The sequence below is a fragment of the Anser brachyrhynchus genome (assembly GCF_964034855.1).
Source record: "Anser brachyrhynchus genome assembly, chromosome: Z".
Taxonomy (NCBI): Eukaryota; Metazoa; Chordata; class Aves; order Anseriformes; family Anatidae; genus Anser; species Anser brachyrhynchus.
The window spans coordinates 3973968-3998522 of NC_137697.1; the positions used below are offsets into that span (position 1 = coordinate 3973968).

Here is a 24555-nt window from a genome sequence, read left to right on the forward strand (position 1 = left end):
ATCTGTAAAATCCTTTGGGATTTGCAAATAGTAAGAAGTTTTGTTTACAAATACTGTTGTAAAGCACAAAGCTCTATCCTACTGGAGAAGCCAAAAAGAGATTGAGCCTCCCTCATAGTTAAATATTAAATGACTGCATCTTTTCAAGTGTCACAAGCTTAATGGGAGAAAAGAAGATATGAAGTTGCAAGTATTCAGAAGAACTGAGTGAACAAAAAAGATAAAGGGCCAAGAGTAAAGAAAAGAAGAAAGCCAAATCACATCGGTTCAGTCAGGTATTTAAAATGGGTTTTCTTTAATTAGCTAAATTATAATACAAATTAAAACTGAATTTCTTGTTCACAATATATTCATTGGAGAGGAGGGGATGCAGCTGGCTATTTCCAGAGGAGTTCAAGCTAAAACAGACTCAGTTTTGCAGGACTGAACAGGAGCCAGTTTCCATCCTTCTCAAAAGATCGAAAACCAACTTGGCAGCAGAGAGTCTGACTGCAAGCTCCATCTCAGAAATACTTATGAAGCAAGACAAACCTGTGGCGATTGTGCCTGAACTCATTAAAATCACTACAGATTATTTAAAGCCCTCACGCCTGACATTCGGGTCCTTTATCATGCTTTTAATGACTAGGAAAAGAAGCTCTAGACATAGGGCAGAAATTAGGGCTTTCAAACTGTAGCTGATCATTAAGTGACCACTTAAAGGAGTTTGGTGCCACATGATATTTTTGGCTTGAAATGTTAAATTAGGTTGATTGTAGAATTTCACTTTGTTTTTGAAATCTTTTCTTTCTGATGACAGAACTGTTGATGTTACAAACGCCCAAGTCCAGCTTTCAGTCTGGATAACGACCACAAGCAAAGTAATCAGATTTCTTGGATCTGTGTCTGTTTCATGATATAAGATTAATAGTTTCATGCTGATTTGCCATTTCCTAGAGTGGTGTTAAATTACAAATTTACGGGGGGAGATAGGGGGGATGTGTACTATATGAAACTCTCAGAAAAGGGTAAAACCAAAGCATGGTTATCATGAGATAAAACCATAAAACAATCACAGCCCTTGGGGGACCAGGAGCTCTGTGCAGCCTCTCATGTGTCAGATCATCATAGGGTGCCTGGTTATTTTATGATAAGATTATCTAATGTTAATCTCACCACTAGAATTGCCTGCAATAAAAATGTTACCAACTTTCTAATTTTAATTACTGGGTTCCTGAAGATAACTACTTCAATTCTGTAAAAAAAAAAAAAAAAAAAGAAAAAAAGAAAAAAAACAACCACTCCCCATGGCTTCTCTGAAGCTGGGAGTACTTCAAATATCAAACTTGTGGATTGGATGACTTTCAATGTCTTTAATTCTGTGATTCTTAACTCCCTTCTTCCCTCCTATTTTCACCTAGGCTTCTATACACAGAACAGTATTATATCGATATATGATAACACAATTTCTTCTATTTCTTTCCACAAACCGCACCCAAAAAAATGTTTACTTAGTAACTCTAAACAAATCCATAATCCATCTGTAAGTACATATTTTTACAACCATTCAGAAAGAAAAAAAATATTTCCTAACTCAAAATTGTCAGCATAATGACCTCAGGTTTAGCCAGCAGGAGTGGCAACCACCACTGTAGCACATTCAACAGCAGAAGTCCACAAAATGATTCCCCGGATGAGGTTTCTCTTGAGCAATCTCTTCAGGACCCACTACAAATTTACCAAAGAAAAAATCTCTGGTGTTAGATGCATCAACCAGCATTACAACACACACACACCCTGTGCATTATACTCATACCTGCAAAGCTTTTTTAGCAAATCTCTTTCTCCCACTAGTCAGTGCACAGTAGCAGACGATTGCAGACCCATACAAGCTATTTATCATCATAACACTCCAATTGCTGACAAGAAATTTCAAAAGGAGGTATTCTGCAAAAACCTTTAGGGAAATGGCTTGCAGGGGCAGCAGGGGGTGGGGTTCCTCCAGAACAAAAATGAACTGCGACATTAAATAGACGAAAAAACCTGAAGCAGAACCCAGCCAGTTCCAAGAACCTCCCTTTGTTATCTCACAAAGAGTGATCTGCTCCAAAACCCCACTCCCATCAGAGATCCCACTTAATTCATTTATAGTCCAGTTTAGGTCATTCTTTTTATATTTTTAATCAAACCTCATTTTAATCCAACTAAGGATGTTGTGTTACAACAGAGGGATACAGAGGGATACATCTCTTACAAGAGCAGTAACATTGCAAAAATAAAATTAAAAAAATTATGTCCTAATCACTCTGTCATTGGATATTTTCACACCATTGTAGTTTTCTGTAAACAAAACTAGAGAATAAGAACAGTTGAAGGCAATTTTAAGAATCGATTTCTCATGTTACTCACTAGCATGGTACAATTCGCTTATACATCAGTTATTTTCTATATGCATACATAATCTATTGCCTGCATTTCTCCTGTGCTTTTAGCATAAAAATGGGTAGAGAAAAGTCGAGATGTGTATTTCTCCTGAGTTCACCTGTTCCTGCTGTTTGTTTCTCACCTGAAGTCATAATCCTGTCTTTGACATCATAATCATTTGCACAGCCACCAATTGAGATGTCACAAACAGAGGATTATGGCCAGGTGGGGAATAAGCAGCAGGAGCAGATGAACTCTTAAGAAACAAAAATCTTGTTTTCATGCAAATGTCCTTCATAATAGAGAACAAAAGAACAAAGGAAGAAAAATACAATGGAGAGAAAATACTAGAAGCAGGATTGTTTCTAAATGCATGATCTCCCTGAAGTTTCCTCAGAGGAGTCAGCTGCTGATTAACAACTGCATAAATCATTACAAAAATAAAACAAAACTTGACATCTGATGATTGAAACCCCACCCCAACCCCACATACACATAGTTTTCTACTCAACAGGAAATCAGCAGAAATACTAGGCACTTGGAAAGAACTTGCAACCTTTAGAGGTATTTATAAACATCATGCCTGAATATTCCTGGCAGTAACTAGGCACTATTATCCTTGTTCTACTGATGAAGACATCAAGGTAAAAAAATGCAAGGAGACACCCTCAGTCCTGGTCACAACTGGACTGGGGAGCACATACTGTGTGCAGTTCTGGGCACCACAGTACAAGAAGGACATGAAACTGTTGGAGAGTGTCCAGAGGAGGGTGACGAAGATGGTGAAAGGCCTGGAGGGGAAGACGTATGAGGAGCGGCTGAGGTCACTGGGCCTGTTCAGCCTGGAGAAGAGGAGGCTGAAGGGGGACCTCATCGCAGTCTGCAGCTTCCTCGCGAGGGGGAGCGGAGAGGCAGGTGACCTGTTCTCCATTATCACCAGTGACAGGACCCGCGGGAACGGTGTGAAGCTGAGGCGGGGGAGGTTTAGCCTGGACTTCAGGAAGAGGTTCTTCACCGAGAGGGTGGTCGCACACTGGAACAGGCTCCCCAGTGAAGTAGTCACTGCACCAAGCCTGTCTGAATTTAAGAAGCGATGGGACTGTGCACTTCGTCACATGGTCTAAAATTCTGGGTAGACCTGTGTGGTGCCAGGAGTTGGACTTGACGATCCTTATGGGTCCCTTCCAACTGGGGATGTTCTATGATTCTGTGATAAACATTAAAAAATTCAAAGCTGAAGTGGCCCAGGCTTCAGAGTACACAAATCCCATAGATTTCTATTCTTCCAGCCCTATAGGAGGCTGTTACAGAAGGGCTTCTCTGGGTTCCAAAGGGTTAAGAGAATTATGAACTTTTTTTTAAAAAATCATTCATAATTAATCTCTCTAAAATGGATTCTAACTATCAATCTGAATGCCAATATTCAGTCACTAACATTAACAAAAAATAATTTAAAATATAAATAAAACTGCAATCCAGATCCAAAACAACAGAATCTTACACATAAAGAGAAATCCAACTGGTTACACTGATACTTCTTAAAATATAATGTTGCAGCAAAAAGCATCTACCAGAAATTCTTCTGGTTACATTTCAAGCCTCTTCTTTCATTCAGCTTTGGCTATGCAGTGCTAAATTGTAAATTGGCTAAATGGCCATGTTCTTGGCACTGCTGCTATATCCATACCAACAAAATCAGTGTTTCTGCACCACCAGAATTAATAAGTATAAGAAATCCATTTCTGGGAACAGTCAAAAAAACATGGTGCTCCATATACTTGTGTTCTGCCTCAGTATTGTCTGTGATGATGCTGAATGTATGCCATTAAATGTGACAGCACAGTTAGCCTACAGCTCAAACAATTCCATCATCTGCCTGTATTCCAGTTCCCATAGAGTCTTCTGGACGTATCCTGTCCAGACCTTGTCACAGCACAGCAGATGTGGCAGCTCATTTCCTCAGCAGTAAAGCAGGGGAGGAACCTTAGTATAAAAATTGTACCTTCTGTCCCTTTATTTTCCCGTCTCCTATCTATGGTGCTAAAGTATCCAGAGTATTTCAAGTTTATTTAAATTGTCCTAAAAGCCTCCCTGAAAATAAACATGCCATTTGACAAAGGAGTTAATTCAGTTGAAAAACTTCTTGGCTTTGCCAGTAATCACCTTGTGCTGTGAAAGTAACCCTCGCCTTTCCTCCAAATCTGAGACAAATACAAGCACAGTTAAAAACAACATTCTAGCTTTTAAACACTAACAGGCATGAGAGCAGACTGCTAACAACGCATAATAGCCTGGATATCCGTACAGCACAATTACATTTGAAAAAAAAAACCTAAGTACTATGTATGACATTTATTCATGACTTCAAGTAAATGAGTTGCTGAATAACTGGAGGCTAACCTACGATTTTGCAGTTTGATGGACAAACACCTAAACATCCAAACTAGATATTAACCGAACTATAATTGCTCTCAAGTTGTATTTAGCTTTGAAATCTGCTGCTTCCTTTTCAGACATCAAAAAATGTTTGGCTGCCCTAAACCACACTAATTTTCCGAGGCATACCAGTCCAGTTTAATAAATGATACTATGTCTACCCTGAAATCTTGTCCTGCATTTGCTTTTACAACTACGCTCTATTTCTTAAAATAGAAGCCTTATTCATCCGAGATGCGTTTCTGAGCATCTGCTTTAAACCTGTTGTTTTCAGATTTCAGTAGGTAAAAAAACGTTTTGTTCTTGTACAAATTTACGCATTACATGTTAATAATTCTGTATTCAGAAAGCAGGTATGGATATTTAAGAATAACCTAAAGAAAATTGCTTCATAGAAAATACATTTAAATTTCCCTCTTTTTTTTTTTTTAAATATATATATATGTAAAGGCTGACAGCTCGCTAGTAACCACTCTGAATGTACAAATAGATGTTTAACTGTTTTCATGTCATACTGGTGGCAGTTACCATGCTCTCAAAACTTCTTCTATTCACACTGGATGCAACAGACATACAAGAACATGGTTCAGTTAATAGCAGGTAGCAAGCATCTTGCAAGACACAGTTTTATCTCACTATGCTGAAGCTTCTCATCTAATAGGAAAACACTGATATTTTTAACTTTCATTTTTCTAAGAATTTTCAAATCTGTACTGAAAGCTGTTCTATCATTTTGGAAAGAGGAGCATTGTGTTTGTATTGAATCTTCACTTTTAGATGGAGGGAACACAGGCTGGAATCAATTCCACAGTAAATATACATCCAAAACCTGTATTTCCTTAACACCTTCGTAAGGTGAGCAGCATCCATGCTGACAATTACCCACTGAGAATACTGAGAGACAGCCTTTAGATAACATACTGCAGCAACAGATAATGGATACTCTAGGAAGAGGCTGATAGAAAAATGCCAGTTAAAATATTTCAACACCAAGACGACAGTAAACTAAGAATGAAAAACCTCCCGTTAGAAACATAAGCCACCAACTACATCATCCTTTGCACAAGGTTCAAAGAAAAATAGAAGATGCAAAAACATACTTGTGAACCAAGGCCAGCAGGCCAGCCCACCATACCTGCACATAGTCCAAAGCATCACCATTTCACACTTGGCTACTGGTTTCTGTTGTTGAAGGGAAAAGTCTGCTAGGTGACAGTATAACTGGTGTGCCTCCCAGCCAAAAATCCTCACTATTATAAAACTGATTGCTAAGCAGAGCTTTAAATAAAGTTTGGAAGTGAAATGCTCTCAAATGTTAGCCTGTGATTTCTGAAATTAGAGGTCAACTCTATTACCCCTTGATGCTTGACTTCTGAAATTCCTTAAAATATGGCACTTGCTTCCTATTTTCAGGAACGTACCTCATGCAGTCAAGCACATGAAGTCAATAAAGGTGTCTCTTCGTCTGCGATCTGAAGCTTTATTTTTCTCACTTATAAATTACAACTGGTTTTAGCATTGGCAATCTCTGCACACATTTGAAATGTACTTCCATTTTCCACGTTGCAGAGCTATATGGCTTAGTAAATACATGCAATTCAGGTTCAAAACCATAGCTCCAGGCACTACACATTGAGAATTTTATATTACTGAAAATTAATGCCTTTTTTGCATATGCTTGAGCAATAAATTAAAAAGCTATGTCTTATATGTATCAATTGGGATTTTCTTAGCCTTCATTTTTAAAAAGAATCATGCACAGAGTTGCATTTCAGTTTTTTCTCTTGGTTTTTAATAAGAGAATATGAATTTATTTCAATTCAACTAACTAGAACTCTAGGAGTCTCGTATTTTGTATTGAAATTTGTATGTGTTCAACTGCATCAATAACAACCTCTGAATTCAATTCTCTGACAGAAAAAAACTGGCACCTGCTTGTGCTGTACTCACAGCAGTACCCAAGTCACACAAAGTAATAGTCATGATTTCTTTTAGCACAGGAAACTACAGCCCCTTATCAGAGTTGGGTGGAAAATAAATGAGTTTATGATAACTGCTGGAAGGGGGGCAACAAGGGCTAAATAACGCTTTGAAGCTGGTCTCTCTTGAAGAGCTCGATTCCAGCCTGAATTCTCCATCCTCCCATGCATACGCAGAATGGAAATACTTCCCTCCTGGCACAGCCTACTCAAGACAGCAGGAGGCTAAGGAGGTATGCAGGATTTTCTTAGGTCACACGACAAGGGAACTGCTGTCTGCATTCAGAAGAGGTGACTAAAACCGGGCTTTTCCTTTGGAGTTTATCTTTCAGGCCTCTTGACTGTTCTTGCCTTACCTCAGTTTGCTACCAGAATCATCCCTACAGTTACTTTCGCCCCATCTGTGATGAACAGCAAAATATCATAAAACAGGGGGGTTCTGCCTGATATTCAACCACCGGGCCTGTTTAGCAGCTAGAATTTAGCATTTACTCACCCTGGCTCTTACCCAGGTGTACGTTCTGACAGACTTACTATTTGGCTAGCTACGGTGATGCACATACACACCTATTGATTCCCCAGCCTTTACTCGTGGTTTCCTGCCATTATTTGGAGCTATCCCATCTCTCACTTGAACTTTGTCCTAGGCATTTGGTTTGTGTTTCACAATGAGTCCTGCCTGACTTAGCTGAACTAAAGGCCATTCCCATTTCAGGTCATTTCAGCATCACCCAATACCATTCAACTTTATTCTTCCTGGTTAAAAGCCTCTCACGTGTTTTAACTTCTGTGCAGTTGTTACTCCTAACTTCTAATATCCCATAGGTCTACATCTACCACCACTACCTTCAAAACAGGTGCAGCCCCATAGCTGTTTGTGACCCAAACCTTCGGACGAGCCAAGGATAATCTGGCTCAAAGGTTTGTTGAGGAACATAAAAGCTGCCACAGCAAGTCAGAGCAAACAGTGGCCCAGCCGCGGAGCTGGTCTCGAGCCCGCCAGCACCTCAGACGAGGAACCGCTCTTGGTGCTGAGGTGCCACTACCCAGCGCACTGCCTGCAGTCCCCACATTCACCAACAGCTTTGTTGCGACCCAAAAAGGGCCTGCCTGAAGGCTTACAAATACCACATCTTTATATAAATGAAGAGAGGAATAAAGCTATGAAAACCCAGACCCGGTGCCTTGGGACTCTGGAGAACTGGCTACGTTTCCTGCCCAGCTGACAGACTGCACATAGGACCTTATGCAAGTCATTTATTCTCATCGGATCGATTTTTTTAGACAAAACTACAACTATTACTGAATGCTTATTGAAGGCACATAAGAAATAGAGCAAGAGTTTTGCTTTCTGCTTGCTAATGCAACCTGACAGCTTCTGTAGCTTTCTCATGTCCACCTCAGACTGAGCGCTTACCAAGATGTGGATGCTGCAGTAGCTTAGGTGCTCCTTAAAGCTAAGGATATAGCTGAAGTGGCCCAACAGATGGCCAAGAAAAAAGCCTGGAAACAGCTGTTGACCCTTCCTGCTATCCCAACTCCTATCCCAACCCTCACAACACAGAAGGAAGAGCCTAGTGCCAATTTACCCTAACTAGCGGCGATGCCAGGCCAAGCCATACAAAACTCAGGCTTCACCCTGAGAAACAGCAGGCTGACTCAAAAAAACACTTGAAACGGACATCTTTAAAACAGATTTAACTTCGGAGATGCCTTTAATTTTTGCCATACATTAACCAAAAAAAAGAGAAAATTCAAAATTAAGTTTTTCCTTCTCCTACATCTTACTTGCTGCACTCAGAACATGCCTCTGCTCCAAATTCAGATTTAAACTTGGGGACATTCTGCTTCAGAAAGTAAAACTAACGTGGAAAAGACAAAAAAGAACTGTCAACATGCAATCTAATATAACAGTTTCTGCTTCCCAGGCAGAGACAGAAGAACCAATTCAGAAAACCAGCAGCGTGACACTACATGGACAATCTCTTTGCTTATTTCCCTGTGAATTTTAAGAGTTCATATGCATTATTTGGAATTATACCATACGATTTCAGGTAATTCTACTTTCAAATTCATAGTAGCTTGAAGTTTCTGTGCTTTGGATTTGTGATGAAAACAGTGTTGATGACAGACCTATGATTTCGTTGTTGCAGAGCAGTGCTTACACAGAGCCAAGGACATTTCAACCTCTTGCGCTGCCCTGCCACTGAGGGGGCTGAGGGTGCACAAGGAGCTGGGAGGCGACACAGCCAGGGCAACTGACCCAAACTGGGCAAAGGGATATTTCATACCATATGGAATTATAGACTCATTTAGGTTGGAAAAGACCTCGAAGATCATCAAGTCCAACATATGACACCATGCTCAGCAAAAAGAAAAAATATGGGGGGGAAGTTTGCCAGGGCTGCCTTTGCCTGGGGACTACCTGGGCACTGGTCAGCTGGTAGTGAGCAACTGTTGGTTTGCTGGGCTTTCCTGCATTACTTGTTTTTCATGGGTTTGTTTTCTCTGTTTTCTTTTTTGCTAACTTCTGCACTTCCGATTTTGAGCCCCATCCCACTGGTCTGGGAGGGCAGAGTGAGCAGGCAGCTGTAGGGTGCTCAGGCACCTACTAGGGTTAAGCCACAACATTGATTTAGTAAATGCTATACAAATAATTATGTAAGATGGAAGAATTTGAAAGTAGGTATCACCTTCCACTTCATAAGGGCAATGAGTGAGCCAGGCTTGCCTGCTTGTAAAAGGGAGATCTAAAAAGTTATAAACATTTTTAGGAAAAGGAAACAAACAAAACCAACTTTATTCAGTCATGTTCCAAAAGAGTACATACGACTTATTTATAAGCCAAATTAAAATGAAAGTATTTATGTGTGTTTTTTTTTAAAAAAAACTTTCAGACTGCATAACCCATAGAAATGTATTTTTCTTGTGTTTTTTCAGCAGTAGAATCTCTCTGGAACTGGAGCAGTTCCAAAACCTTCCGTTCCCACGAGGATTGATCTCAACAATGGAAACCTTCCTACAGTCACCTTTTTGAAGGTAACTTTCAAAGTCTTTCCTATATTACAAATATACTAAATGCACCAAAACATAATTTTCTCTAAATAAAAAGGGTATTCATCAAATCTTCATCCTATTATCCCACATTCTCTTTTGGAACAGATATGTCAATAGAACAGCATCGTCAATCAATCAGATAGATTTTGAGCGTATCCACAATGAATCTACCCTGCAATAAATTGGCTTGAGTCATTTAAAAACTCATATCTTAATGTTAGGAGAAGAGAAATTATTATTTTGATCTATTCCTCCTCCCTTAAAGCACCTTGGGCAAGGGCTAAGCATTAAAAAGAAAAATAACCATCAGTTGTATTACAGCAATCAAGCCTAAATAAAAGTGACTGATCAATCCAGAGGAAAAAATATAAAATACATCATTCCATATAAAAATAAAACAAAACAAAATAACCCCACACACAAAGATTTTAAGTCAAAAGTTTTCAAGTGTGTCAAATGTGTTACGGTAATTAAACAAGCAGACAGGGTGCCAGAACTGTAGGTAGTTAAAACACTCTCATTTTCCTCCTTCTCTGTCTTTCTCTATATATTACCCAAGCGTTTAAAATTGTATTTAAAATTTTTCTGTCAAGGTATTTTGCAAGAGCACCAGAGGAAGTGACAAGCCAGAAAAGGGTATGTGGGTTTCTCTGTTAGTATCTGCTGCTCCACAACAAGAGAGCCCAGATTTCTCTCCTTTTTCATTAAGCAGAATTTGCAATTCCTTTTCAGAAACTATCCCCATTACTTTTCTTCCTCAGTGCATGTTGCATTACTTCTCTTGGATGAATCCTGGCTATGTTGTACAGCATCTGAGCTCATTTTAAAAGCTTATTTACCTTCATAAAATGGATGTGCCTGAACATACAGTTGTTACTTTAAAATATCGTAATTCAGTGCAATTCCATCAAATTGCACCAAGCAATTACTTAGCTCAAATTATAAGGAAAAAATAAGGTTTACCAAGAGACAGTTTTTGCTGGCCATATAAAATACATGGCTGACATTATAGCAATTAGTACTTTAGGAAGGTGCTGAGGAGCTGGGTGCTCTTGGCTTTCACCAATTTCAAAGTCAAGAACATTCGGTATCAGCACTATTAGTTCAAGCCCAAGCTGAACCACTTTAGCTGAATATATATTTAAACACGTAAAGTAAGCTACAAGTGCAAGTGAGAACAGCGACATGCACAGAACACAATTAAGAGGACTGGTTTCCTCAGGCGGAGGATCGATCACCTGTAAGGGAGCAGCAAATTACCCTTCTAAGGGCTATCCAAGAAGCCCTCCAAAAGAATCCCAAGCCAGTATTGCCTTACATGAAGGCACACAAACCTGCTTCTAACCCTTCCAATACCGTAAGATCCTCTTAAGATGTTTCCCCAAAGTAACTTTTAGACTACATCTATCATTCTGTTCAAATCAATTCTCTTCAACACATTACACAAAGGAAGACTGGCAGAGATACAGGTGGCATCAATGACAGCACCATGAAGACTGAAACATTACCTCTAAAAGGGTTTGAGAAGAAAATGCTCAACACTATTTCATATCACGGCGACTGAAACAGAGCGTGCTGTTCTATAACACTCTTTCAAAGTACTACCAATAAAAAAAGAAAAGAATTAAGATGTATTAATGATAGTCTGTAATTTACAACACCAGTGAAAAGGTTAAAAGACAAATTTAAAAAAAAAAAAACTTAGTATACAGTATGGTTAACACCAAAGAGCAGAAAACAATTATATAGGATACAACAAAAAAGATGAAACAGGAAGTAAGGGCTGAATATAAAAATGCTTTTGGTGGCTTCCATCACTTCTCATGGAAGACTTCTTCCTTGGTTTGCTAACTTTCATGCTATTTAGGCTGGAAAAATGTTAAATATATATGTGGAAGAAGAAAATCCTGTAACGGGAGCAGGTGAAGAATGATGAAAGGTTTGGTCACACACACAGATTGAAAACACAATGGCTAGATGAACAAGTACAAGAAATCTGGGAGAAGACCAGAAACTAGGAGGACAGAGTTGGAAAGGGGAAGGGGTAGAGAAGAGCTTTATTTATCTCTCACATTTCTGAATTTCACCTCATTTCTCCAATTCAATGAAATAAAGTGACAACCACAAAGTAGAATTAACAATCACACACACAGAGACAACAAATACGGATTCAAAGCAGAAGATCAAATAAGAAAGGAAAGTCTTTCTCTTTCCTGAAAATGGAGGATGATGACAATTCAAATGAAAAAAAAAAAACACAGCAAACAATATTCATAATATATGGTTTCCGCAGGCTACAGAAATCATTGCGAGGTGCTGTAAACTGCAGAGTTTTATGACATTTTTTGGCTGAGTTCATGATTAGGAGATTACATAAGCTGTTTATTACTTGCTGCAGCCTATGGAGCGCAGAAAATGAACTGGTCATTTAATTTACACTAAATTTGTACCAGATAGCAGAAAAAGCAAAGCAACTCACTGAAGACAGAACAAGCATTAAAAAGCTGCCACTGAGAAAACAGCATCATTTTCCAATATTGTGTTGTATAGAGAAAAGAAATAGTTTGGCAATTAGTATTAAAAAAAAAAAAAAAGCTCTTGAACTCTGCCTGGACCCACGGATTAGTGCCTAGCAACAGAAATGGCTGCATGTGTATTCACATACATGTATGCATGAGCACAGTGGTTGTGGATGGACAAGGGAAGAGTTTGAGAATGACATGGGGGAAGGGAGGAAAAGAATGGCAATTCACTTTTCATGTTTCCCCAAAGTCTCAACTAGAACTAATCAAAATGAATTCATCTGAATGTCTGTGATGGCCAAAAATTTAGTCACACACAGTCTGGCTGTCCAAATGAATGGTGAGGAAAGGGCTCACATCAATCAGCTTCATCTAAGAAGATTGGCACAACTTCAATAGGGATTGACAGAGTTCAGTGCCTGCCAGACTGATGAGCCAAAGCACCAAGCTGAAAATGTTCTGACTATTCATAATGACTCTGCAGTCTAGGGCCTTTGATTAATTAATTCAGGAACTAAAGCATTCAGTTACTGTAAGAAGAATATTCGGGGTAGCTGTTTCTCGCCCCTTACAGTACATGAAGCCCACATCCCACCTGTCTGCACTCAAGCCTGTACTGGCCCCGTTACGGGTGCCTCGGACTGCTGCTAACTCCAGCAGCACTGCTGTGCGGGGTCTAAGGTACACTGCAGTTCCTCTCCCTCCCTCCAATAATTTCCTTTCCTGCAAAATAAATAAAACAATTGTAAATGTTCAGTGACTTGCCTTGGAGAAATTTTGCTAAATGAGCCTTCTTCAAGCCACAAAAAAACACTTGTCTTAATTGTTACTAATAACGTTATCTTTCAGCACTCTCCAAAAATCTCTGACCAACACCAGGGCCCTAGAACGGCACTGCTGGAAATGTTGCTAGGTAGCGTTACACATGCAGACAATTAACAGCTTAAAAAAAAAAAAAAGGCCGATCATTTTATTGCATTATTGTGCAGACAGAAGAAAATTCATTTTCATTAAGATAAGACCTTTCCACTCATTCTCAGCCCTAAATCTGGTTAGAAGAAGGCAAAGTGTCTGCGATATTAATGTATTCCAATTAAACAAAGTCAGGTAACACAAATAGGAAACTTGAATAAGTCACACTGAAGTTCGAAGGCTACTGCTACACCACCTTGTGAACGCTGTCAAATAATGACAATTCACAAATAATGCTCACATATTTTAACAGAGCATCAGGCTCAAATTTGGTCCCAGAGCAGTCACTGTTTCTTTCTTCCAGTTTGTGCCATTTCTCCATTTAGGTAATGCTGCTTCCTGTAGTATGAAACTCTGCTAAAGCTGCACAGAAAAACATTTTAAAGGGAAGCAACAAGCTTAACATAAACAGTAGAAGTGAGCCCCAGATAAAGAGCAACAGAGGAGAACAGAAAGATTAAGTTGGGAGAGGCTATTGAATTAACTTCCTTCTCCAATATCCTGTTTGCATCCAGCACGCATTTATTTCTTGAAATTCTGCTTCTTCAAAAGTGAAGAGTTGTGTGCCTCTTACTGGAAGGAAGTCAGTCATCAACAAGACTGTGGCCCATGTAAAAGAAGAAATCTAGCTGGGGTCAGTGCTGCTTTCATATGAAAGTGGAAAGGCACTTCCTTACTTTTCACGGCCACTTAAACAGTCTTTTTGTTTTAGAGTAAATCTCACCTTGCAGAAGGCTGTTAAGCCCCCAAACACAGGATCCTCAATGCAGTGGCATCAAGGGCCCCTACAGGCCACACACAACGTGTGCCTAATAGAAACACACTCAGCAACAGAGGATGCAACAAACTCTCTGGATACACAAATTACACAGTTTCCCAAATTACAATCCATTTGTAATGGACACAGGAAGACTACAAGGCGTATTATAATCCAAAAGGCATATTTATATGCTCGGGGCTGTTCACAGTTTTCAATTAAGATTTAGAAACCCTGCTTTGCTCATGTTGTGAATAAAATATCCCATACAGAGACTATTTTCTTCTCCTTAGCACTAGGACATACAACCTCTAGGATGTTCTGGATTAGTCCAGGTGATCTGGCTACATTTCTCCCTTCTATCATTCCTTCTCCAATGCAGGCTGCACAATTCATCTTCATCTGCAAAGCACAATGAACCTACAGGTAGAAAACTGTACTAATCTATCACAAAGCAACAACAGGTAAAAAACCATTTCCTCCTAAATACATACTTTTGAAACAAGTGGTGTGGAGTAGTATTTTGTGTGAAATGAGTTTATAATTCCAGCACCTAACTCTGAATTTAACTTACAGAAATCAAAATCAGAGCAATGGTTGTTCCAAAGTAAGACACGCATGAGACACTTAGGAAAACTAAAGGACTGATAATTTAAACTAACTTATTAAGATCAAACAAGCTGGGATGCAAATGAGACCACCAATGACTAAACCCACGTCATCCCATCAAAAGTGTCTATGCACAAAACTGGACTATTTCTTTTTGGCCGTACAGAGGGGGATACCTTCCATTAAGTTGCTAACGGGTGGCAGGGAGAGGGGATGCTTAAAATCTTTGCTCCTTTCTTTCACACCACTGTCACTGCCGTGCACTTCAGCCTCCCCAGCTCTTGGCACCGTCACCTCTACGAAAGCTACAGAAGTACTGCAAATCGACTAACGAGATTAGCAAATCTGCGCTCGACTTGTTCAATAAGGTGTTGATGCATGCAGATGTATTTGCCGAAATGACTTCATCCAAGAAGCATCAAATCTCGCCGGAGCCCCTTCTATTTCCAGTCCCTAATCCCTAAACCTTTCTAACCTGCCTATAAGAAAAAAGGAGCTGAAAAGGAAGACGAGCAGATAATGATGCCCGCCGCGAAGGCAGCCGAGCAGGCGGTGCCTCCCCCAGCCCCTGCGCACACAATCAGCGCCAGCTGTAGGCCAATTAAACCCAGCCGCTCACAGGTGTTCGCAGAAATGACTCACACAAAAGAAATTCGCACTTCAGAACTGCAATATTTAAAAGCTTTGAGGTGGAACCAAGAAAGATAAAAGCCCGAATTAAGTTTATTGCCACCTTGTGCTTCACTCTAATGCAGGTTTTGAACAGGGCCTCCCATTGGTATTAAAAGTTGGATGAACATCTGCATTTAAAATACAGGAAAGCGAGCACGTGAAGTGCTTCTAAAACGCCAGTTGCCATAGTGGATAGGGGGCTTTAGTATATGTTCATTTATTATTATAGTTGTACGGCAATATGGTAAAATATATTTGCCAAGTGGGCAATACAAGCTTGACTCTAAGTCAACATAATATGCTAGATTGCTTAGATTTTCATAAATATTTTTGGTGCTTATTTTCCCTAAACATAACTCTCATTTCCCAAAATAACAATTTCTTTAATTTTTAATGAGAACAAAACCATGGTAAGATCTTATCATGCTCTCTTACGTTCAGATTAAAAACCACAAGAGGGGCAAAAAAGGGGAAGAGAGGCAGCCCCCTGACAGCTCTCCGTGTTCTCTTACATGGTTGAACGACAGGAACTATCCAGCGAGCAAATCCTTCCCCTCCCTCTGCAGAGCGGCAAACCAAGTATAAACTGAATTTCTCTCTTTATGGTCCCATACCAAAATATGTATACAAATTAACAGCCAAATGTCTTTAATTCCCATGATATGTCTATTAAGCAGCAATTCTCCATAAGGCTGTTTAGCTATCCAAACAGCAGCCTAAAATTATTATCTTTATAAGCTTTCCATAACTTATCACTCAGTTCCTATGAAAAGCCATTAATTTTGGCCTCTCTCTATCTTGGTCTCACAGGAAATATTCTGCAAAGGGATGTAATAAAAATGTGATTTCTGCCATCATTTCATTAAAATTCCCTGTTAAATTTCTATCTGAACAGTATACATAATATAAAAAACTCAGGGCTCTTATTAATAGTGCTGTTCCTTATGATACAGACTTTAAAAAATAATGAAGACCGTTTCTTACTTGTAAGAATATTGTTCATTTTTCATTCCTATTAAAATTTAATCTGGAAGTTGTTTAAAAATGTTTAAGTTTCATTACATTTCAACATCTTAGGGAAGGGAAAGAGCTAGTGAGTTCACGAGCAGGAACGCTGTCACTCATCTGTCTCTTCTGCTGATATCTCAACAGTAAATCACTCAGCCTCTCCACAACTCTAGATACCCATTTGCACTGGTTTCCTACTCTCCCACCTCACGCAAAGCACCACGAGACAAGGCTTCCCGAAGAGCTTCACTTCCAAGGGTAGAGGATGACAGAGCGCAGGGGAGCACACTCCTTCCTCTGCGTGGCAGCGTCGGCAGAGCTTGGGAAGAGGGTTCTTGTTTGGGGCTTGGGTTTTGTTGTTCAGCAGCGAGGCAGATCCTGTATCACAGCATCGCAATTCCACCACTGGCAGTGCTGCAAGGGCACACCACATAGGTAGGGCATGCTCCTGCACCCACTTCACCGGCGCTTTGTACGCTCAAGTCAAGAGAAGTAGACGTCTTGTGGCAACACTGAGTCCAACGAAGTGACAGTAACCCACCAAGAAAACTAAAATTAAACCACCAGAACTAGGATGCGCATCTCCACAAACACTGAGCTTAAGCACTTTCTACAATCAGGTCTTTTATTCGGGGGTCTAATTTTAGATGGCTAAGTACAAAAATTCTGGCCCGTACGTTTAATGGAAACGCGAGATTGCCAAGCTGAGAATGTTAAATCTAATTTTAGTTTTTCTTTGTGTATTTGTTTTTTTTCCACAGAATTTTTGCAACTGAATAGAAAAATATCTGTGATATTTTCTGGGCCATATTCACAATACTCATTTTAGTCATTGCATTTTGTGTAGTTATAAAGGCTACTCCTATGAATTGGAGCTTTTTCATTGCTGCCAGTAAGACCAAAATTTCATTCTCTGCAATCAAAGTACTTTTTAGTGAATTTTTTTAGTCCTGAAAATATTTCTGTTAAAATTAATACATTGTGACCTACACACATCCTAAGTTAGGATATTAAAATTTCCCTGAAAGTCTCTCCTAAAGACCTTTTCATGAAATTATCATCCAGTTGTCGTGCTATATGCACATTTTTGAATTTTCTTCCTCACGTAGATGGTTTCATAACAGGGATATATTGATTTAAACTAGTTTCATTACTACTAATGCTCTGCTAAATTTTAAAGACAACGCAATATTGAACAGAATAATGTGTTCTATTAATAAGCATGCTATTGAAATACTGAGCAGATTTATTGCATTTGGATGTTCAAATAAACACTCAGATCATTTTCTATAAATCATCTCCTGCCTAAAAAGATGACTGAAATGGGATTTGATTTTTTTAAAAAAGTAATAAAAACAATGAAAACTCATTTGAAAAATTAACCAATGGATTTTAATCAAAAAGATTATTCTCTAATCAGACGTGTTTTGGCCTTGTTTAAAGCAGCACTTTTTCTCACAGGTGCAAGGGATCTTTAAGGGCATTGGTTGTAAAAACAGCTTGAGGAAAGAAGTTTAAAAAGAGACAAACTCTGCTCTGTAAATGAAATACAACAGACATGACAAAACTTTAAGTCCACACTGCACAGCGCTTGGCTCTTGCACGCATACTTAAGCTGGCTCGGGAACCAGGAGCTAAGTATCCATGTCAGTGCAGTATCTGCTTGAGCCTGCTAATTAAGCTTGCTGAGAAGAACTAATTACTGATGCAGCTCTACTGCTTCTGGGAGCCGAGCTAATACCACTATGCGGTACAACATATCAGCCCATTTGGAGCAGGCTCAGGTACCCGACCAAAGCACGGCACAGGCATGCCCTTAAGTAATTCATTTCCGATATCAACCAACAAATAAAGATTCTGTTTCTTCCCCAGGGACCCAGCGTGTGATCCCACTGACCCCCCCCCTCCTCCGTGCCTCATCTGTCACGTATGGAAAATGCTCTCGTAAGAGTGCACAAGCAAGTAAGAACTTATTGAAAGATGGGAAAATAAGCACCTTCTGATCGCTAGCATAGCTACGACTGAGGGTTTGTGTTCGCTGAAATCTTCTTCATTAACTCTGCAACAAAGCATCCTCGTTTCCTGCGTTTTTGATTGCCACAAATACCGTGCTAAGTGCTCAGGTTAAAAGAGAATGCTCAAAGCCATTTTCCAGCAAGGATTTCAGCTGCCATAAAACATTCGCTTCCTATCTTGCTCTAACAGTTCTCCATAAGAATACTGCTAAAATTACACGGGAATCCAAGCAGAGGGAAAAAAGCAAGATTGTAATCAGAAGAGCAAGCCCTGCTAGGGCTAACAACAACTGCTGGTTACTACTGCTGGAAGATAACAGCGAGGCAGGCGCAGAGCACTGCTGTGCACTCAGCAAGCATGTATGGCAATATGCTTCTGTGGTCACCCTGTCTTGCCATCTCTCCTATCATCACTACATATTTTCTTTCCTTTCTCTGCTGCCTATAGCCCAAACTGTAAGCCTTACAGGACAGGAACAGTGGTTTATATACACATGCAGCATCTGCCTTCGTGACTCCAGGACTGATGCTTGTGGTCCTTCCATTTCCCAGCGCATTTGCAGAGACACAAATGCACAAACTAGAAAGTCTCCTAATCTTGTTTCTACTTTATTGCAGCAGCTCACAAACCCTGGCAGTTCTCTCAGTAGTTTGTACATATTTCCAGGCTCAGGACCCTGGCAGCCAAACTGGTACCATGCTTCTTAGCAGACCACCAGGTCCCTCTGACAAAATACTTGATGCCACTACCTGGCTGACGCTCCTTGCTAATGCAAGTATCAACCTCTGCTTCTGCAAAACAGTGGCGTGGGCCAGAAATCTCCTCTTTTCCTTTAATATTCATACTGTACTTGAAAGAACAGAGCTTGGGCTTCTAAGCACTATCACAATATAAGCAACTACAATTATTTTTTTTTACAACCTGCCATTTCTGCTTGAACACATTGTAAGGCCTACAAAAGGTTATCCATATAAAATTGTTAGGTTACAGTTATTATCTTGTTACAGGATTTTAAGAGTGTTTGAGGAATGAAAGGACTTTAAAAAAAAAAAACGTTTTAGTAGAACTACAAATGTGTAGTATTTGCTTCTGATGTACAAAAAAACTCATTTTAACTCAATAATCCAGCGTAACTACACCCACAAATCCCAACATGCTTCCAAAAAAAAAAAAAAAAGATTTAAAAGTGGGCCACAGACACACTCTAACCTTCACTACTCCAGCAGAGATCTTCTGCAGCCTAAACAAGCTCTCTAATTACAGCTATGTGGAAATCTCAATCTGACAGATAATAAGTCTTTATAAACCCAAGACTGATTAATTGTATTTTAAAATGTTTCCAAGTGTTCCTAACAATTATTGTCATTAAGGAGGACCTCTCGTTGACCTGTATTGCAAACTTGCTACTGTTCTGCCAGTCATTTTATTTGCTACCCACATCCCCTCTACAGCCTAACACAAAATCATAAAAGCCTTTTTTTCTACCTTTTTTCTTTTAAGAAAGTGTTCTCATCTTTGATGGGAAACTGAACTTAGCAAACTCATGACACCCACTGCATAGGAAAGGTGCGTACTTCCAGAAAGTAAACGTCAGAGTTTCTTCCAAGTTTGAGAGAAATATCAACTCTGGATCTCACAAAGCCCTCTTACCAACATTACACATACTTAAAGATTATCTCCACAACGCTTTTCGGAGAAGATTACCCTCTCAAGAAACAATAACCTGGATGAATTCTTCTTCTCCTGGGAGCTTCTACTGAGATAGCATTATCATAGTCCATAAATACCAGCAACAGAGCATGGCTACATCATCTCCCTGTTTTTCTGCTTAAGCACATCTCCCGTTTCTACCCTTTGTCTTTTTCTCATTCTAGTCTTACGTTCCCCTATTTACTGTTAATCTCCAGATAATGACTTCTGTAACAAACAAGTTACAACGAGTGCTCTCGGTAAACATTATGTAAATGTCAGAGGTCTTCTGCTTATCTTCAATCCTTCTCCATCTATATTGGCTTATTGAGTAAATTATTTGCCAGCTACTATTAGCCCACTTCTCACTCACGTCCTAAAACAAGCTTTAAAAATTAAATTAATAAAAGAAGTGAGGATTAAGCACCTCAGGTCCCACTAACAGCTGAGTCTCCAGCAAGTCTTGCAAGATTTTTCCACGCGCTCTTCTTTCAGGGGGACTTCCCTTTTGGTCCGCGTGCTGCAGGACTACTTCCAGTGTTCCTGTCCTTTCTAAACCCCAATTGTAACAATGATGGAGTGGACCTCACCAAGTACTTGCTGGTCACTAGCTCACTACCTTGCCAGCACCACTACCTAGCGCAGGCACTTCGATTTCCACGGACATGCACCATTCAGGCATGTCATTGCACAATCGGCTTGCTGAGATGTGAAGACTGTGGCTCTCGCCTGAGGTTCCTGGGATTATTTCTGACAAAAGGGAAAAGAAGCCTTCAAAAGCAGCAGTCTGAGGAAACTAATGACCCTGCTGGCATTTAAATGGTTTGCCATTTTGCATGAGTCCTTCTTATGGCTATTTTATTTTCTTAGTAGTAGAAAAAAGACTAAGACTGGATTCACCACCTTTACTCCAGAACAACTGTGCTTACTCTGTTGAGGACTCTGGCATAAAGAAGTAATGCCATTATGAATCGTGACAATGCTTTGTACTTGCAGTTTTCATGCACAGAACTTGAAAAGCTTTACAAGCACTGGTGGGAAGCACTGTTAACTTCACCATACAAGTAAGTGAGCTTAGGCACAGAAAGTTGAAGCAATTCTCCAAAGGTCCCAGAGAAAGTCAGGAGCAGATGTAGGACAACGACCCACTTATTTTCACTCCCGAATTCTCTAATGCAGCATCCCCCCTTTACTGCAGTGAAGTTTTAAGTGTAAATCAATAACTGAGGTCACTGAAAACTTTTTGCAGGCAGAGTATAGTGAAGTCACCCTGTAGGAAAGCACTGAGAAAAAGGAAGGTGCTTAATGAATTTTTCAGTGGTCCTTACGTAAGTTTAGAGCATTGAAGGAAGAGGTGAAAGGAGAGGACATTTGCTCAGAAAGCCGTGTAACAAGGCTGCGGTGACAAATCGTTACTCCCAAAACACTGCTCAAGGAAATGTAATGCTGCCGTTTTCCAAATGCTTGGTTATAAAACCTTTCACACATACAATATTTAAAACCGTGAATTACCTTTGAGAATGTATCCAAACATCTAACAGTATCAAGTCATGGTAATGGTTATCTGTTTACAGGTCAGGAGGGCAGTAAATTATTTCAATGGAAAGTAGTAAAGCCTGCATTGTACCTAGTTGTGCTGTTTAACAGGTGATAGTGAAAAGTAGGTGATGCATGGAAACTTCAAGTTTTTATAGCTCCTGCCTCAATCTGTATTCACTTATATAAAGATGTCACATTTTTAAACATTTAAAAGTCAAATTGTCTGGAGAATAGATTCATATAAAATTTATTTTCAGAAACCGATATTTAGCCTACTGCTATCAGAGTTGATTGCTCTTATGTATAAGCTTTATTCAAGTTTCTACAGGTTTGAAAATACAAAGACTGACATTTCAGATCCCATACTCAAGTGTGTCATTAACCAGAAATTGAAATGGGAACATTTCCACTTTCTCAGAAATACTCAGTTTGTTAGGGTGATAACTACACTAACTGCTTTTGAGTTTTTGTGAAGCTACTAAATATGACTCTCCTTCAACACAGACAGGAAGGAGGAGTCACAAAGGCAAAAGAAAAATCCTGAATTGGTGCCTTACCCAGCACAATACGCCCTGAGAATTCAATAGTTTCAAAGCTCTGCCAAAATAGCTATTTGTAAGTGGTTAATAGCAAAAATGTTTCATTCTGTTTATGTCAAAGATGTGTTTGTCAGGTGCTGGACAGCCAGACAAATCAGGGTCTAATTATTTCAGTCAATTCCCTCGGTTTTATCCTTTCAGTCTACATTGAGTTATTAAAACATCAGAAATAAAATGCTACTGAGACAGCAATAAGGGAAATAAGATGTCAGAACTCTATTAACAATGGCATTTACAGGAAGCAATGTAAATAGAAACTCAAATTTATGCAAGAAATATGTATCAGTAAGTAATACTCAATATAATCATCCTACATTTATCTATAAAGCAGCTTTCATCTCCAAATGATAAAAAAAAATGCTGCAAGACACTGGCATTGTGATTGCTTTGGAACAGTGACCGTCATTCAGATTCGGGGCCGTGCTACGCCTACCTAGTAGAAGGGGATATTGGTCCCCAACCCAAATACTACAGTTGTACAAATAACAGTATGTGAATAATAATTTATTCCACCCTTGACATTTAACCAGCTCAGAGAGAACGTGTGACAGTTAAGCAGTTGTAAGATAAAAAGAACCGGAAAATGCCACATTCAACTGAGATGACAGGAAATATTTAGGCAGACAGAATGTAATAAATTTGGCAGACTTATGGGAGTTTAATTGCCCCTTTGTGAAAAGGGATAAATACATGTAAAAATCGTAACTGCGAGGACCAGCTTCTGGGAGGACCAGCTTTCTGTTAGGGGTATGTAAGTCTTCATTACGTGGACGTGACCATCACAGAAAGTTTTCTCGTCCCATGGCAGTGAGGGTTGCGCTGTGGCACCAGCTCCCAGCTCCGGACAAGGCTTTGTGCAGGCACCAGGAGCACTGTGGCCTCTGGCCCCAGAGGGGCTGTCACACTGTACCAGCTGCCTCCTGGTCTCACATGGGCCCGTGTTTGTTAGCAAAGGTAGCGAGACACTGCATCTGCTACCCAAACAACTGAACCCTGTTTGATACCAGAAGATGGTGGGATGCATGTTTTTCTCCCCTACCGCTGAGAAGTGGCTCATCTACTGTGGTGGCTGGAGAGTCCCCTTTAGGTCTCAGCTCAGGTGTCTCAAACCTTCCTGTCCATTGAACTGTGATACGGAAAGGTTCTTTCACCAACAGCACCAGAACTAAAATGTGGTGATTGCACCGGGAACTTTACTCCGTAAGGAGAGATTTTTGCCGAGCTTTTGTTTGTTCGATTTTTAAAAAACAACCAGCTCCTCATTTTACAATGTTTCTGACATTTCAAAAGATTTCCATAATACTCTTAAACACCTTATTACTAATTTGTTATAACAGAAGTACTTGTCTCTTATACCAAACCATTAGCATTCTCCTATTAGGAAAAAAGTTTAAAGGGCTGAATGAACATCCCCATTTTTGCCATGCCTGCTTGGCAGCCTGCCACCTAAAATACGCTCCCACACAGAAGTTTAGAATCGCAGGTCTGAAAGGTTGAAGACAAATTAAAAGGAACGCTTAAAATATTTACAAATTTTAACGCAAGGGACTAGTTAAACAAATAAACATCATCAGTGATGTGTCTGAAAAACAACACACTACATCAAGAAAAATATGGTCTTATTACTTAGGATTGAGCAATTTTGTGTTCAGTGTTCATTCTCGTAATGATGATGCTATCTAATCATTCATGAAAAAGTAAAAGGAGTATCTTGATATATGATCAAATAACAAGGATTTCAGATAAAGATGCTTGGATTCATCTAAACTGAATCGTGAGCTGCATCTGAGTCACCTTCTGGAGGTGTCACTCACCTTCACTCCTGCCTTCTGCACAGGGACCCAAGACTGCCCGAGGCTATCACGCACACAGTTAGGAAGACGTTATCAGGAAGTAACTTTCTAATATGCTAGTGTTCACTGAGTTACGTAGCCTAACAAAACACAAAATCTCCAAGTTATGAAATATATTTGCAATCTGTACTCCTCTACATTTAATTCTATAGTTATAAATAAGCACATTGTCGCAGTGACAGTACTTTGGTTAAACCATTAGAATAGAATTAACGCTTAAAAAGCAGCTGATAAGAATGCATAGGTGTGTGCCTAGCTAATAGAAGACTCCAGTGTTTTCTTCTTGTGTTTTACTTGCAGAAGTGCTGATTCTTCACTTCAGATTATGTGATCCCTTTTATCTCCGATGAATAAACATGCCCGTGAAGAGAATCATACAACGTGTGTATCTGCCCTGTATCATACATCACTGGAGGTTTTTCCCCATGTTAAGCACCTGTTCTT

The 24555-nt window shown here is 39.6% G+C and overlaps 1 protein-coding gene across 9 annotated transcripts in view; it reads right to left on the minus strand.

Moving 5' to 3' along the window:
* The window catches only part of KIAA1328, a gene marked incomplete at its 5' end in the record, with an annotated part of 172929 nt that overhangs the window by 69740 nt on the left and 78634 nt on the right, over positions 1–24555 (minus strand). For 4 of the 9 annotated variants that reach the window (XM_080574748.1, XM_080574755.1, XM_080574752.1 and 1 more), the window contains one exon: positions 14433–14528. The exons of 4 other annotated variants lie outside the window; for them this stretch is intronic. In XM_080574748.1, coding sequence (XP_080430874.1) covers positions 14433–14528 — 96 coding nt within the window. The remainder of the gene's footprint in view (positions 1–14432; positions 14529–24555) is intronic. One more of the 9 variants, XM_080574747.1, reaches the window with a different exon arrangement.